Source organism: Equus asinus, chromosome 11, assembly GCF_041296235.1.
Source record: "Equus asinus isolate D_3611 breed Donkey chromosome 11, EquAss-T2T_v2, whole genome shotgun sequence".
Lineage (NCBI taxonomy): Eukaryota > Metazoa > Chordata > Mammalia > Perissodactyla > Equidae > Equus > Equus asinus.
In genome coordinates, this window is record NC_091800.1 from 24264736 (window position 1) to 24280010 (window position 15275).

Here is a 15275-nt window from a genome sequence, read left to right on the forward strand (position 1 = left end):
CTGGTTTGTTAACCATCTCCACAGGGCTTTCTCATGAGCCACTGGGCTCTGGAACCACTGTCACAGTGGAAACAGCATTAGCTTGAAATCAGAATTCCTGGTTCTGCGTCCAGGTCCTGGCACCCAGTAACCAGCTGTGTCACTTTGGGCAAGTCCTTTTTGCCTCTTTTTTTTTTGGATCCTGAAAGCAGAGGTAATAGAGTGCCTGCTTTCCAGGGTCACTTTGAGGAATCTATGAGTTACCACGTATCACTCAAAGACTGTGAAGTGCTGAAGACATATCAGGTATGCCAACCGTATCATCACTGAGGGACCCAATGATTGGGAATTCATCCACTTAACAAATATGTGGGTCTCAGCCCAGAACTGTTAAGAGGCACTACAAGGGTTTTAAAAAGATAAGAATGATCTGCTGCGCACAGGAGCTTTAGATCAGTGGGCAGAAAGAGATCCACACCAAAGTCAGGACCCCAGGCTCGTGGAAGGTGTTAGAGGGCCAACAGCGAGCACAGATGCCACCAGATACACACGGAGGACTCGGAAAACCTCTAAGAGAAGGTGCGGGTGATGGCAGGATGGGGCATAGCCAAGATGTGACCTCTGCTCTGATCTCTGGAGAATGCAGGGGCTTCTGGAAGCTAGAGAGCTAGTTCCTCCAGAGTGTGGCCTCTTTTGCCCATGGATAGAAATAGAAGGCAAGGCGAGTGGGTGATCGTAGAATGGCAACCCCTCCTGACACCTGGAGACTCCATTGTACCCTTTTTGTTACTAGGATAAAATTCTCTCACTGGTGGAGTTAGCCTCCAAAAATATCACTTCTAGAATGTGTGGCTCCTTTCTCTGTTCATACCTCTTGTATGGTCAACCCACCCTTCCCCTAGAACAGGTGGATTCATTGGAATATTAACCCAGCTGGAACCAAGTGGAGGGAGATAAAGTGTTCCACACTTTAATTATATCTGTTACATATACACTTTTTCTTACAAAATGGGAATCATCATACATACACTGTTTTGTAACTTGGCAGGTCACGAATTTCTTTCCTTTGAACATTTAAACACATTTCAAAACATAGGAGGGAAACTTTTTAAAAGACATAATGTGCTTGACATGGTACACTCGTTTCGCACAAGACTTGTGTTGCTACACACCAAAAGCCACATTTACATTGTGTCAAAGGGAAACCCCAATTATCTTGTCCTTCTGCACATTTACAACACATCTGCAATGACCCTGATATTCTGTGAGTCCTGAAGTTTCCTCTGAATTTTCCAAGAGAGATTAACCCAGCTCAATTTAGCTTTGGTTTTTAGGTTTTTCCAGGTGTCTAGAAATGAGTAATTCATGGAAGATGTATATTGCAATTTTCAATTAATCAGAAAACTTAATGAACCAGAATGCTACATTCCCAACCGTCTACAATAATGAGCACTAACTGTAGCAAAATGATGATACTAATAGACAGTCCTCAGGGACTGTGAGCAATGGTCTCGTGGGAGTGAAAGATGATGGATGAGAATTCATCTCAAGTAAACAAGGAAATTCTTCCACCATCTGGATTGTGGAATAGGATTGGGGTAAAGTGTCAATTATGTACGTGTAGAAATTCCAAGAGAGTCTTGCAGTTCTGTGCTGACCAGGTCTTGTCTGAATTGTCAGGTGGCATCGACTCAGACTGATGCAGTCATATTTGGCCTGCTCAGCTTTCACTATGCTGTCTCTGCTCTCTTCCCAACACAACCCTAGCTGGTCATTTTTTTTCTGTGGATCAGAGAATTTTTCCTCAAAGGGATAAAAGAGAAAGAGGAAAATGAGTTTAATAGAAGTGCAAGGGAAATGGAAGTAGAGATGGGGAAGGAGGACCACAGTTAAGAGCCAAGTGAGAAAACGAAAAACGGCCAGATTAGAAGAGAGAAGAAGGTGCTGTGGAGGAGCGAGAAAGGAATCAGCAATGAAAAGCTAAGTTGAAAAGTTTTTGAGAAGAGAAATTAGAAGGATGAAAAAGTGTTGAATAAAGGAGAGACTAAGAGATCTGGGAAATAGTATTTCCTAGTGTTGAGTTTACTTCCAAAATTCTTTGTGAGAGGTTAAGCCACAAAATAGATTATTCATCTTGGTTACAGAGAAATTATGGTGCTGTCTGGAAGCGGGAGCTCGTCATTAACAGAGCCTGCCTCTTGATAGGTGAAGGGGAAGCTTTCCTTTGCTATAATCCCTCTTTTTTTTAGCAACTCCAACCCCTTCTTGTTTAGTTTTATTTTTGTTAGGATAACCCCCACTTTGGGTACGATTACAAAGACACAAAACAAATAAGTTCTGTGATCACAATACTATTTTGTGGAGATTTTCTCTCATAGGTTCTTGTAATATTTCTGAATTGAGTGGGAGATGGATGTATTGGTTAGTGTCCTTTTACATCTGGAGAAACTGAGGCACAGAGCGAGGATAGATGGGGAGGGTCAAGTTGCCTTTTCTAGTGCCAGTGGGCAACCTGGAGGCCCACAGCCATGTCTTCTCAACAGAAAAAATATCACATTTCTATCTATAATCAATTCCTTTTTCTTTATTTGCTATGATGCCAAAACAAAACTGAACCCAAACTTTTCAAAAAGACACTGTCCTTATCATTTATCCTGCATGTTTCCATTTTTGAAAAATTCAATTCCTTGTTAAATTATAATAGCACAGCTGAAAGAAAAACAATACTGAAATAAACTCTAATTCAAAATGAAAGAGGTAAAAGGTATTTGGAATAATAAAACTAGTAGAGAATTAGCAAAGAACAAAAACAAAACCCCCCATATCTGAATAATTAACAATTTCCAAATAGCATAAAATATTGCTGAATGTGATTCTGTTTTTCGCCTGTGCAGGTGGGGGGAAGGGAGTATGTGCTACGGTGCTCAAATGACCATGTGACTAGTGACATCTCCGCTTAACCGACTCTGGTTTGGCCATACCCTATAAAAATGCCACATGTGAGGGTTTTATGAACCTTGATTCCTTGTCAAATTAGCCCCCACTTAATGTGTGAGCCAAATACTCCATGAGTCATCACCTAGAGATGAGGACAAACCAATGACTTGGTTCTAGGTGTTTCAGGAACTCCCCTCTTCTTTTCTCCAGGGTCTGTTCCCCAATTCTCACCTCATCCTTGGCCTGAGACTAGGGAGAGACTAGAGACAGGTCCAGTAGCCCAGATATTTCCACATGTATGTCATCACTTGTATTCATTAATAACCAGTACTTTAGCAAATTGAGCTTGTCTCAGTCCACTTGTTTGTGCTGAAAACTGCTCCTTGCTTTCAGGATCTTAAAACAAAGTCAATCACTGATCCAGGTTCAGGAAGAAGTCTGAGGTGCTAACAGCCCCTAATGGTCAGAGAAGTCATTCATTAATTTGGGAACAGAAGGGTGAAGATAGAAGCTGCTCCTGCATTTCCCAGTTAGAACACTAGACATATGTGAGCACCAAATCTAATATCTGAGGCTTTCTGGACTTGAATATCTCTGTAACAATGATTAGTGTAAAAAAAAAAAAAGAAATAGGGATGATATATGACTTTAAATCTTAGATGCTGACCCTTCAAAATGAAACTGGAGGGAGAGCAGGAGGAGATGGAGGCAGTGTCTTCCATCTAGGCTTCTTGTTTCTCTTCTTTCTCTGAGTCCTGCTCCCTCCCTCCTTGCCGTGTCACAGCACCAGAGGTAGTTCTTTTCCAGTACCTTCTCCGTTGGCTCCCTCCCACACTTAGAAATAAGAATTGGCATCTTTGAGTTTGTACTCTGTGTGGGGCATTGTGTTCATCCCTTTATATAAATCATCTAATCTAACTATCACAACAACTCTGGGAGGTAAGTGTAATCACTATTTCCCCCACTTTTCAGATGAGGACAAACGAGGCCCGCAGAGGTTAATAATGAGCAGTGGCAGCACTGGGTCTGAACCTCAGCCTCTGCGATGTTGATGCTCAGACCTCATGAATAGTCACCAGGCCATCAAGTCTGAAGGCTTGGTGCTATTATGTGAGTTATGCACAAGTCAAGATTTGGTATGTGACCAACAAGATGACACAGTGTAGGATGAAAGAATAGCGACAAGGCAGAGAGGTTGTATGGGCCTTTTCAACCTGGACTATGAAAAGGTTCTCTTGACCAGGAGGTAGGAAAAGCAGCCCATAGTGTCCACACTGTTTTCCCTGGAAGCCTGGCTCAGACAGAAACCCTCTGACTCCACTGATTTGTTCACCCCACTGTCTTGTTTCAGCTTCTGACAAATCGACACCTGAAGGGAGTCCAGTGGCAGGACAGGACTCTGTGGAGGCTGCTGAGCGACAATGGTCTTCGGATCAGATGAAGACACATCACTTTCCTAATGACACTCTGCCGTCTGGTTTCTGCGCTTTGTTGTAACAGAGGGAAAATGAAGCCCTCGGCTTAATTTTTCCCCTCCTCGGTTTTATGGCAGCAAAGAAAAGTAACTTCTCTTCATTTCTCAGGTCAAAACTTCATAAGCTGCATCTCTTCCTCATTGTCCCTTTGAGAATAAAAGTCTAGAAATGAAACACAATCCTGACAAGTTTGGAAAATCTGCTTTTACATTCTCAGTTCAAAGCCAACCCCTACACTTTGAGACTTTGGGTCTTGTTTGTTCTCTTAGATGATAAGTTCAGCCGTGGGGCCTCTTTCTGTTTTCTTCTAACAGGAGTGCATGGCTTTCCTGCTCTCATCACTGTGGTTCCATGGAATCTTTGCCTCGGAGCAAAAGCCCCAGTGGCCGACTTCAGAGGACACCCTGACCTCGGATCTGGTCGTGTGCAATGTCTTGTTTTAAATGATGGTGGGAGGGAGGGAGGAGGAGGAAAGAGACCCAGACCCGGCAGTTTATAAATCACCCCTAACACCGCCAGGATGTGAAAGGCACTCAGCCAGGGGTTGTGAAAGGAAATAATTTTCATTCCCAGCCCTGGGAATTACGTGAAGCAATAGAACAAAAACTGCATTCCCCAGAGATCTTCTGAAAGTAAGATGGAGGGGAAAATGTGAAAATCACCGGAAGGGCAGAGTTAGGAAAGATAGGACAGCCAGGCAGAGTGCAGCCAGACACCAGGTCCCTAGGCAGGCTGCCTTCCCGACACGGAAAACTCCCCTGCTGCTTCTAGCGACAGGTATGGAAACACCTTCTGCAATGGAGAGTGTTGGAAATGCTCCGACGCATGGGCTGGGGGAGAGAGGAGGCAGATAAGTGGCCTATGGACCATTCATCTGCATTTGGTGATGTTGAGAAAATAAGTATTTTTTTCACCTTGAGAATAAAGAAAATCTGAAGGGCACACACAATTTTGTGATTCGTCCTTGCTAGGGCCTTACTTGTCCCAAGAGGCATTCACTGTCTTTCAGCAATTCCCAGGAGGGCAGAGGCAGGACCTGACTCTATCCCCAGCCAATCTCAGGGGCAGGAGGAGAAGGGAAGGTGACAAGAGTTGAATTCCTTGCTGCATCTTCCAGACAGCAACTGTGTCTAGAATTAGGCAGGTGGCCCATGTTCGGAAGGGCCACAGCAAGCCAGGACTAGACTGAATACAAAGTGCAGAGTCCAAAGATGTGAGCTCTTATCCAGACTCCAGTGCTTAATATCTTGGTATCTCAGTTTTACCAGCTATAAAATGGGGTTAGTGACAGCAACTCCACCTACGTCATGGTTTTTTTTTTGTGAGGATTCAGTGAAATACAAGAGCACAAAGATGACTGGGATACTCACAATAATAGTAACTACTAACATTTATTGGCCATCAACCACATGTAGGCACTGGCCCTGCACGAGTGTTACACGTTACTTCTGCTCTTGGCAACAACCCTGTAATATGACAGCTCTTTCAGCTCCTACCTGACAGACGAGGAAATGGAAACTCAGGCAGATTCAGTAGCCGGAGACCACACCATCGGCGCTGTCAAATAGTTTGAGCAGGACACATGGTGCTCAATGTCATTACAACATCAAAAAGACAGGATTGCTTGGAGGGTGGACCCTGGAGCCAGGTAGAGCCAGGTAGAAGCAGGTGTGAATCCTGGCTCCACCACTTACCAGCTGTGTGAGTTTGGGAAAGTTGCTTAACATTACTGTGCTTAACATTAACAAACTACAGGGTCTGGGTCTCTTTCCTCCTCCTCCCTCCCTCCCTCCCACCAGCATTTAAAACAAGACATTTTATTTTGTAAAATGGGGATAATCAGAAGATCTGGCTCATGGGGGTGTTATGAGGATCTCAAGAAATATACAGGAAGCACTTAGAAGAGTTACTGACACTTAGTAAGCCCACTTTAAATGCTAGCATTTCTTGTTTTCAAAATGCTCTTATAGGGAGTGCTGGTGGCCTAGTGGTTAATTTGGCATGCTCTGCTTCGGTGGCCCAGGGTCGGCTCCCGGATGCAGACCTACACCACTTGTCTGTCAGTGGCCATGCTGTGGCAGAAGCTCACACATAAAAAGAGGAAGATTGGCAGTGGATGTTAGCTCAGGGTGAATCTTCGTCAGCAAAAATAAATAAATAAACTGCTCCTACGAAGTGCTGTTCCTGCTGAAGTGGGGGCGAGGAAAGATGATCCGGTTCACAATTCTTTCTACTTTCCCTACATGATTTCCTTCAAAATCCTCAAACACAGTTGTGAGCAAGAACCCAACCGCGAATACGAACACTGTTAGGAGGTAGCATTGCCTGAGAGATGAAGAGCAAGACAGTTGTTTGGTGGAGTGGCGGCTTTTTGTGTTTTGTTTTTGGAAGGAGGAAAGCAGAAGCCTGTGGCCTCGGCTCCCAGCTGGCAGCACGCTGTGCCTCCTTGGCCCCAGTAGAATATGTCAGTTTAATGCTCGGCTCTACCTGAGACTGCCAGCAACTGTGAAGCAGGTGCCCTAGCCCTGATTGAAAATGGAAAAGGATTTTGTTCAGTGTTTATTATGATTGAAATAATCATTTCCAGCTGTAAATGAATGACTACATCCTACATTTGGTATCCCCCTGGAGCCTACTATTTACTCTCTGGAATAAACACTGCTGGAGACAAACTTCAGGTGCCCGGGGAAACCTGGCCAGGCTGCCGACGTGTTTCATGAGCCCCTGGCACTCCCAAGGAGCATTCTTTCTGGGTGGAGCCCTCAGGAGCCCCTGTGGCAAGCTGGGGTGTGTGAACACCCTCTAAGAGGGCAGGTTAGCTCACAGCCCCTCTGCCTGCCTCTGCAAATGCTATGCTCTAACACCAACATCTGGTGGCCTGCCTGATATCCGTCAGCCAAACGTCTGGCTGTCACTCCAGATAACAGACTTTTGTTTATGAGCAGCGAATGCTTGCTCAGCAGGGAAGGCAGAGGGACTCTAGTCTGGGCCGCATTCCAGCCTTAGGACCTTGAAGGAGTGGAGCCCTCCGGCACCTACTACCTGTTGGGTTCATTTTACGCTGTAACCCTATCTGGCTCCAGTCTCCTCCAGCTCCTCCACCCCAGGGCACCGGCCCAGGGGCACAGCAGACTCAGATCCAAGCAGATGGCTGGTCCAGCTTCCGACCTGGGCCAGCAGGCCAAGGACTATTACAAACTCTCTGGCCTCGAGCCTATGGAGACAGGCGGACGTTTTCATTAGTAAGAACTTGAAAACATTGTCCACCGTCCTCCCTCTAGGGAGCCTAGAACTTAATCCCAGGGCTTCTACAGCCAGCCCTGCCTGACCTCCGAGCCTTTTACACCCCAAGCCTCTCTGGGGAGAGTTCATGGACCCGGGTGGTGGGGATAACGATACCCCAGGTGTCCCTTCTGCTTCCCCTTTCTCCCTCCTTCGTGGACATCTGTGCCCAGCTTCCCAGTGCTCAGGCCTGGCTAGGGGCTGGCGTCTCCCCCTCCTCTGGACTATGACAGGCTCATTCTTTACAACAACCCAACCTCTCTCGCCCCTTCTTTTTCACCCTTTCTTCTTTTCCAACTTTCCTTCAGCTCGAGTTGTGGGTGAGAGAAAGAGGGCGAATCATGTGCCTGGCTGCAGAATGAGATCATTTCTCTCCCCTCTTAGCAGGCTTGCTGTCTGCTAGTTGGGGTTACTGGAAGAAAGCGGGAAAGCTCGATTTCCACAGAGAGCCATCTGGCTCCACCAGACTCACGCTGATGCTAATCTGTTGGTTTCTTTTTCTTTATTCTTTTCTTTTTTTTGTTCCTGTGGAACACTTCATCTGCAGCTGTAAACTCAGACCTGGTCCATCTGAAGGCGAGCGTTCATTTGGTGCATATATTTATGATGGCATTATGCCCCCGCACCCCCATCCCCTTGTAGGTGTCAGGACATCATTGTTATCATTGGTGGGTCCATGTAGTTGTAATGTCAGGGCTGTACTTTCAAATGGAAATCAGGCAATTATGCTCCACACGGAGAAATCTGACACGTGCAGAGGTTTTACACCACTGGCTGTGTCATGGGGACAAAGGCAGCCAGTGCTCCCAGGGGATGGTTAAGTAAATAGAATATGTTTCAAGAGCACAGAAAAATCCAGGAATAATTAACTGTGTGATGAGAGTTCATAGATCCTGTGGCTGTTTAACTTCAAAATGTGATAATGATATGTCAACGAACTGCTTAACTCATCCTTGAAAAGGCCGCATTAGGAAACTGATTACAATGTGCATTCAAATGGAGGCAGGGGCTGCTCTGCGCATCTGTTTTCCAGTTTCCATATGCAAAGCTTCAGAGTATCTTCACTTGTTTTGCTTCCCAGTCACAGGGGGCTCCAGTTGGCTTAAGCAGATGAGGAGCTGGTAGCAGCCTGATGTCTACCTAATGGAGCAGCTTCATGTCTATATTCAGTGTTAGATATATAGGTGCTCCTGATAAAAAATATGGTGACAGTATCATCGTGGCTGCTAGTAGGTGAGCATGCGTCATGTACCAAGCGACAGCTAAGTGCTCTACTCCTGTGGGTGTGAGGTAGCGACCATTATCATCTACATTTTACAGATGGGGAAAAAGGCACAGAGGTAAGTGGAAGAGCTGGGCATCAGATCCAGCCCTGCCTAACTCTCATCTTGACCTTCAGCCACTGGGCTGTGCCCTCCCTAATGTTTCAACAGATAGTAGGAAGAAAGATATGTACTCACTCATGCAACATTTATAGAGCCCCCTATGTCAGACACATATAGTTGGAGTGAATGAAACAGGAGAGACTTAAAGAAAAGTTAAAACTTAATTTTCCCCCTAAAATATCCAGCTGTTTAAACAAATGGTTAGTTTGGAGCCTGAAACATGTGGTAAGCTTCATCACTCAATGTGTTCGCAACCAGGTTTAAATTAGCTCATATTACCAAAAAGTAAAGTACCCCCAAATCCTGGCCATCGCTCTCTTCTGTCACGGAGGAAACAATTCGGAACAGACTTGGGTGCATGGCTTTGGGCTTGCAGCCTCTGAATGTCCCCACGATGCAGCTGCCTTGGACTAGACTAAAGCTGACGCCGATTGAGAAAAAGGGGAAGACATTTTCCCTCTCAGAAAAAGTATTTTTTAAACGAGGCATATGACAAAATTAATAAAACAGGTTTACACAGGAATCTCTAATGCTTTCTCAGATCAGCAAGTGTCATTTGGGAAGTCCATGAGGCCCCACTGTAGAGAGAATACATTAATCAAACAAAACCAGAGGTTTCAGGAGACAAAACATCTACTAACTTGCTAGTGACTAATAACCACCAGTCTCATGCACAGTGCCCTTCCATCGTGACTTATTTTACCTTATCCAACGTGGAAAAACCTTTCAGGAGACTCAAAACCTTTTAGAGCATTAGCTGTGTCTTATGTTAGGAAAAAATTAAATTTCTACTTATAGAAAAATTAGTTTTACGTTTTTCATCTCTACTGAGCATAAGTATTTGAAAAAATTAGAGTAATAAGCTTGCATTGCAGAAATAACAAATGCCATTAAAGTGTCCTCACCAATGAAGATCTTAATTAAAGAGGACTGAAAAGACTAGTGACAAGCACAAAAGAGATAAAAAAAAGTCACAAATCACTCAAGAATGGATCACTCAGGAGCTCAACAAAGCAACAGGAGGGTCATCCTGTGCGTGGGGTTATGCGAGATCTTGGGCCCAGCCAGACTGAATAACCCACCATCACAGCAAAGCCTTGTTCCACAGAGCACAAATGACCTAAGAGGAAAAAATCGGAGCGAAGAAAATGGGAAAACCAATTAAAAGTCAGGAGTTTAAAAATTTTGAAATCAAGAATAACTAAAATGAGGGTTAACTATCAAAATATAGGTCATAGCTAACGTTATTCAACTGTTTAATGTCCGCGATCAGCTATTAGCATATAATATCTTTCCAGAAATTTGTTTAATGTCTTCATTCTCAGTTCTTTGCACATCAAAAAGTATTTTTAATTAACTATTTGACAAAAAAAACCCAAATCAGTTTACAGAGAAATCTCTAACACTTTCCCAGATTCAACAAGTGCCATTTTGAAAGTTCAAGGCGCCTAAATTGCAGAGATAATTTATTAACTAAACAAAACCGGAGGTGTCTACTAATTAGCCTGTGATTAATGAACATCAGAATCATTAGTCATTTTAGCTTCCCAAACATAGGAAAGCATTTAGAAAACCATTCAAAAGCTTTTTGGCCATCAAGTTATCTTATGATAGAGAATTTAAAAAAACTCTTGATTAAAAAGGAATTCATTTTGCTTTTTTCTTCTCTTTTTAAACACATTTATTTGAAAATATTATTATAATAATCTTGTGATTGTGACTTTTTCAAAGTGCTTGTGACTGACAAAATCAAAATTTATTTTGACTGAGTTCTTTCAAAAGTAATGCGTGTGTTTGAATAGTACCCAGGATCTAGGTAACATACGTATTGTGACTACGTATATGGCTGTGTACGCATATCACTATTATACCTAAGCATCTTGAAAAAAGTAAAGCAAATTGCTGGCCAACAAGGGTACAGATAAATTGGTAGCAATGCAACAGTGCGGGAAAGCTTTCCATTAACCATTCCAATAAAAACATATCAAACTTCTTTACACCTGGTCATGGACAATGTGAACTTGAAAAAAAACATGTCACATTAGAAGAAGAAATGAAATGAAACAGTGGGCAGACCATATGAAAAACACATGTGGGATTTTTCAGATTATACTCTTCATACCCTTGAGAAAATCTTCTCAGGCTGAGCCACAGTTACTCATGGAAGTGAGTCATAGTCCTCAGATGGATGGGTGGAGAAACGGTTGAAAGCCACTGATTTAGATCAAAATGTTAATAGCGGTCATCTTTAGGAGCTAGAATTGTGAGTGACTTTATTTTTCTTCTTCATGTTTTTCTGAGTTTTCCAAGAGTAATGTAATGGGTTTCCAGCATGATGCTTCAATGAGTGGGCACTGGAGCCAAGCCACCAGATTTGGAGTCTGGCTCCACAGCTCATTGGCTTGAGCAAATCACTTTCCACCTTTGGACTCTCAATTTTTCCCCTGTAGAATGGAAACCATCATAGAGCCTACTTCAAAAAGTTTTCATGATGATTACTTAGCGAATGCTCGCAAAGCACATAGTGCCTTGCGTGTGTAGCTGTGCAATAAATGTTAACTATTTAAGAAACAAATCCTTATACAGTCCATGATTGTATGGTTTCTCACAGAAACAGAAAAAGTGGAAATCCTGTCTCACTGATGAAGTCAATGTAGTTTTCATGTGCCACATTTCCTGACCACCTGGTATAAGTGAGCACATCTCCAGTTCCTCCTCTGCCACACTTCCCTGTGTTTTTCATTCATACCACTCATTGCAACTTGAAGTTAGATTATTTGTTTATGTATTGGAAACAGCCACTATGGTTGATTTTAAGCCACCAGTGGTTTAACAAATGGCTTGCAAAACTCCTGAATATTTAATAATTGGCCCTCATGAGCCAGCACACCATTGGCTAATGTTCTACTTTGATGATTTCAACATCTTAAAATGGGTTTTAAATGGTAGTTTGGGTTTGACAATGAAGGAAAATAAACCCCCCCTCTATACCCGCAGGCCAGCACAAATATGACAATTAGTTTGTAGGCAATATTACCAGTGGGGGCCATTAGCTGTAACTAAACATATAACCAAAACGGTCAATTTTCCGGGTTGATTTTTATTATTGTGGTGGTAAAATGTAAGATTCCTTGGAAAACAATGGGTTGGTCAAAAGAGGACCCATTATTACCTCCCCAAACAGCTCCAGCACCCTGAGAAAAGGAGTAGGATTAAGCATCTTTGGATTTCTTTAAGACCTAAGTATTTTCTTTATCAATTCATTTCAAAAGTCAAAATAATATAAAAAGGCGTACATTAAGATGTCTCTCTCCTACCTAAATCTATCCGCCCATTTCTCTCGTTATTGATAATCATTTTCTATTGATTTCTTGTTTCTATTTTCTTTATGAAAATACCACCTCTTCCTTTTATCACCTCTTCTTTTCACAGCTAAATTGGGTCCAGAAGAGTGCTTACTGCCCTTACTTATGCATTGTTTCCTCTGTTGTAAACCTGCCACTCATATTCTGCTCCTCGCCTCATTATCCCCGTTACAGATGTGTCTTACTGACTCGTCCTGGTTTCTGCAGCCATGTACTCTTCTCTCCTCCGCTTCCTGTATGCTTCCCTGCTTTTTGCAGCTCTTCCATCTATTTTGTTGTTCACGATTTTGACTCTCTCCTAGTTTTGCTGAAAATGGAAATTTTGTTTTCATTTCTTATTTTCCATTTGCTTTCCACAACTTCAAAGAAGAGAGGGGGAAAGACAGACTTCCTACCTTCATCTTCAGACCAGAAAAGCACACGGACATTAGTATTTCAAGTTTCAACATGGATAGTCTAAAGGATTGAAGCAGCTAATTTTGAAAATCTTTTAAAGAGAAACAATATGGGATTCAGTTTCCAGAGGACATAGATATTTTGAAGCCTCAAGGTGGATTTAAGGTGTTCGGGTATTATCTTAGCTTATTATTTGGACAAGTCATCTTCTCTCTCTGGACCTCACTTTTCCAATGAAGGGAAAGGATCTCTAAAGCCTTAAGACAGAGTGGACAAGTCAAGTTTTAACTCCAAGAAATGAATCACCAGTGGTGGAGTTTAGGCTCAAAGATACTTGGACGGGGGAGAAGTTGGGGCCCTGAGGTGCAAAGAGGAGAACTAACTTGTAGAAAGAAATCTACGTGCCTGGCTCTGTGCTAGGAACTTTATATAATATGTAAAGTTTTTAATATGCCTGGGAGACAGGTATTATTATCCATTTTAGAGACACGGAAAATGAAGTTCTAAGAAATTAGGTAACTTGTTCAGGATGGCAGAGCCACGCAGAGCTACCAGTTTGGGAGCCCAATGTTCTTCCCAGAGCAACTCTCATTGGTGTGGAGGCCTGTCCTGCTTGAAATGCATGGGCTGTGGTAACGTTTCCAGTCACCATGGCCCTCTGCTCGCTTGCCTTCCTTCCCATCTTCATGGCAATTATGTAAAAACCAGGCCTTTTAATACTCATCATATTGATTTAATTTCTAATCATGAATGCAACCAAAATAACTGGATCCACTCTGCTATTCATCCCCTGATGACCAAATCCAGACTGTGTCAAGGTAACCACATGCTGCCCGTTCAGGCCAGTGTTCTGGAAACTACATTCTAGACAACAGGGTATTCATTTACTACAACTTTAATAAAATAATTTCAGGCAAATCATCCATTTTAAAAATAGACCAAATAGATATCTTTGAAGACCCAGGGCATCTTTTACCCAGATCGTTTCTTAAAAACAAGACAAAACACACAAAACCCATTGGTGCTTTTGTTCACATTTTAAAAAGCACGATACTGCATTTTGAACATTTTCCATTTTTCACTGATGAAATCAATGCAAATCACCTTCATATTTGTTAAAAGAGAAAAATAAGGTAAAAAATTCATTTCCTAAAAATACATTTGCTTAGAAATTCTTTTTACCTTATGAACTTCCTTGGCCTTATAAACCTGTCAGCAGAGCAAAAGGGGAGCCAGTTTCCTGTGGCCATAAACTCCATCACCCTTTTTACAAGTCTTTATTCTTTGGAAATGTGAATGCTGTGTTGAAAAGCATTCACTGGGAAGATAAACGAGCAGCAAAATGATTAGTGCCCATTTGGTGCTTAGTTACCTCTAGTCGCTGGTCAAGAAGAAAGCTGATTTGATTGGCTTTGACACCTGTCACCCTTCTTCTCACCTGGGGAAAGGAGGTCCTTTGACTTCCCTGTTGCTCTGCCGGGGCCTGCCCAACCCCCAGCCCCTGCACAGGCCACATCCTCACAAGCCTGTTAGTCAGCCTTTGTGGAGTCTCCTCGGAGCAGAGGTTCTAACCTCAACTTATCTTGGAATTTCTACTGCCACATTTACGCCACAGCACCAGGCAGAGAAAAAGTGAAATTATATCCCAAAGAGATTCTCCAAACCTCTAAGAGCTGAGACTGCCTCCCCGTGAATTCTCCTCCTCTTCTCATCCTGAAGAACGGGCAGATGGGGCACACAGTAGGTACAGGTGCTGTTAATTCCCTTCACCCCCTTGGGCCTTGTCTCAGGCCACACCTGCCTAAACCCCAATTGTTCCAGCTCAAGCCCACCTCCTCCATGGCGCCCTCTCGTCTCTGCCTGTCAACCCTGATCTCTCTCTTTTTATGGCTCTTCTATTCTGTTTGAGAACGTACATTTCCATCCGCTTCAAAGTCAACTCCTCTGCCTGGCTCTGAAGACCTGGATAGCCTTACCTCACCCAATTCATTACCCACTGCTCCCGGGTTCTCTGCGTAGCCAATCTGAGTGCTGGAAAGGAAAGACAGATCACAGCTCTGCCAATTAACAGCTAATGCACCTCAGAGCCGGCTGTCTTCCCTGGAGAAGAGTTAACAAATGGCAAATGGAAGGGTTTACGTTTACTGGAGGAGAAAGCCTTCCCAAGAGAGTAAGTAACACATGCATCCTCATTGCTGATACTGAGCTTTTACCAAATAGTCAAAATAAATTAATTAACTTCATCTTCCATGTAGAGTGAAGCATACAAGGGAGGGGGTGGCACTGAATGGCAGTGTAGACTGAGGGCCATCATTAAAAACACCATTCTCACAAATGACTTTGTTCTGCACTATAGGGACGTTCTTGGAGTGACCCACTCTGAAATTGCCCTGGTTTTTATAGTTTTGAATTCTTTTATCTGCTTGTTCTAGCTGCTCCCCTCTTCTTGTGCTGTT

At 43.2% G+C, this 15275-nt stretch overlaps 1 protein-coding gene across 1 annotated transcript in view; it reads left to right on the top strand.

The window, feature by feature from the left end:
* LOC106837722 (guanylate cyclase soluble subunit beta-2-like) overlaps positions 1 to 4698 on the top strand; it is a 51156-nt gene extending 46458 nt beyond the window's left edge. The window contains exon 14 of the mRNA XM_044777211.2: positions 4268 to 4698. Within this exon, the coding sequence (XP_044633146.2) occupies positions 4268 to 4413 (146 nt within the window). The 3' untranslated portion in view covers positions 4414 to 4698. The remainder of the gene's footprint in view (positions 1 to 4267) is intronic.
* Positions 4699 to 15275: the final 10577 nt, after the last annotated feature.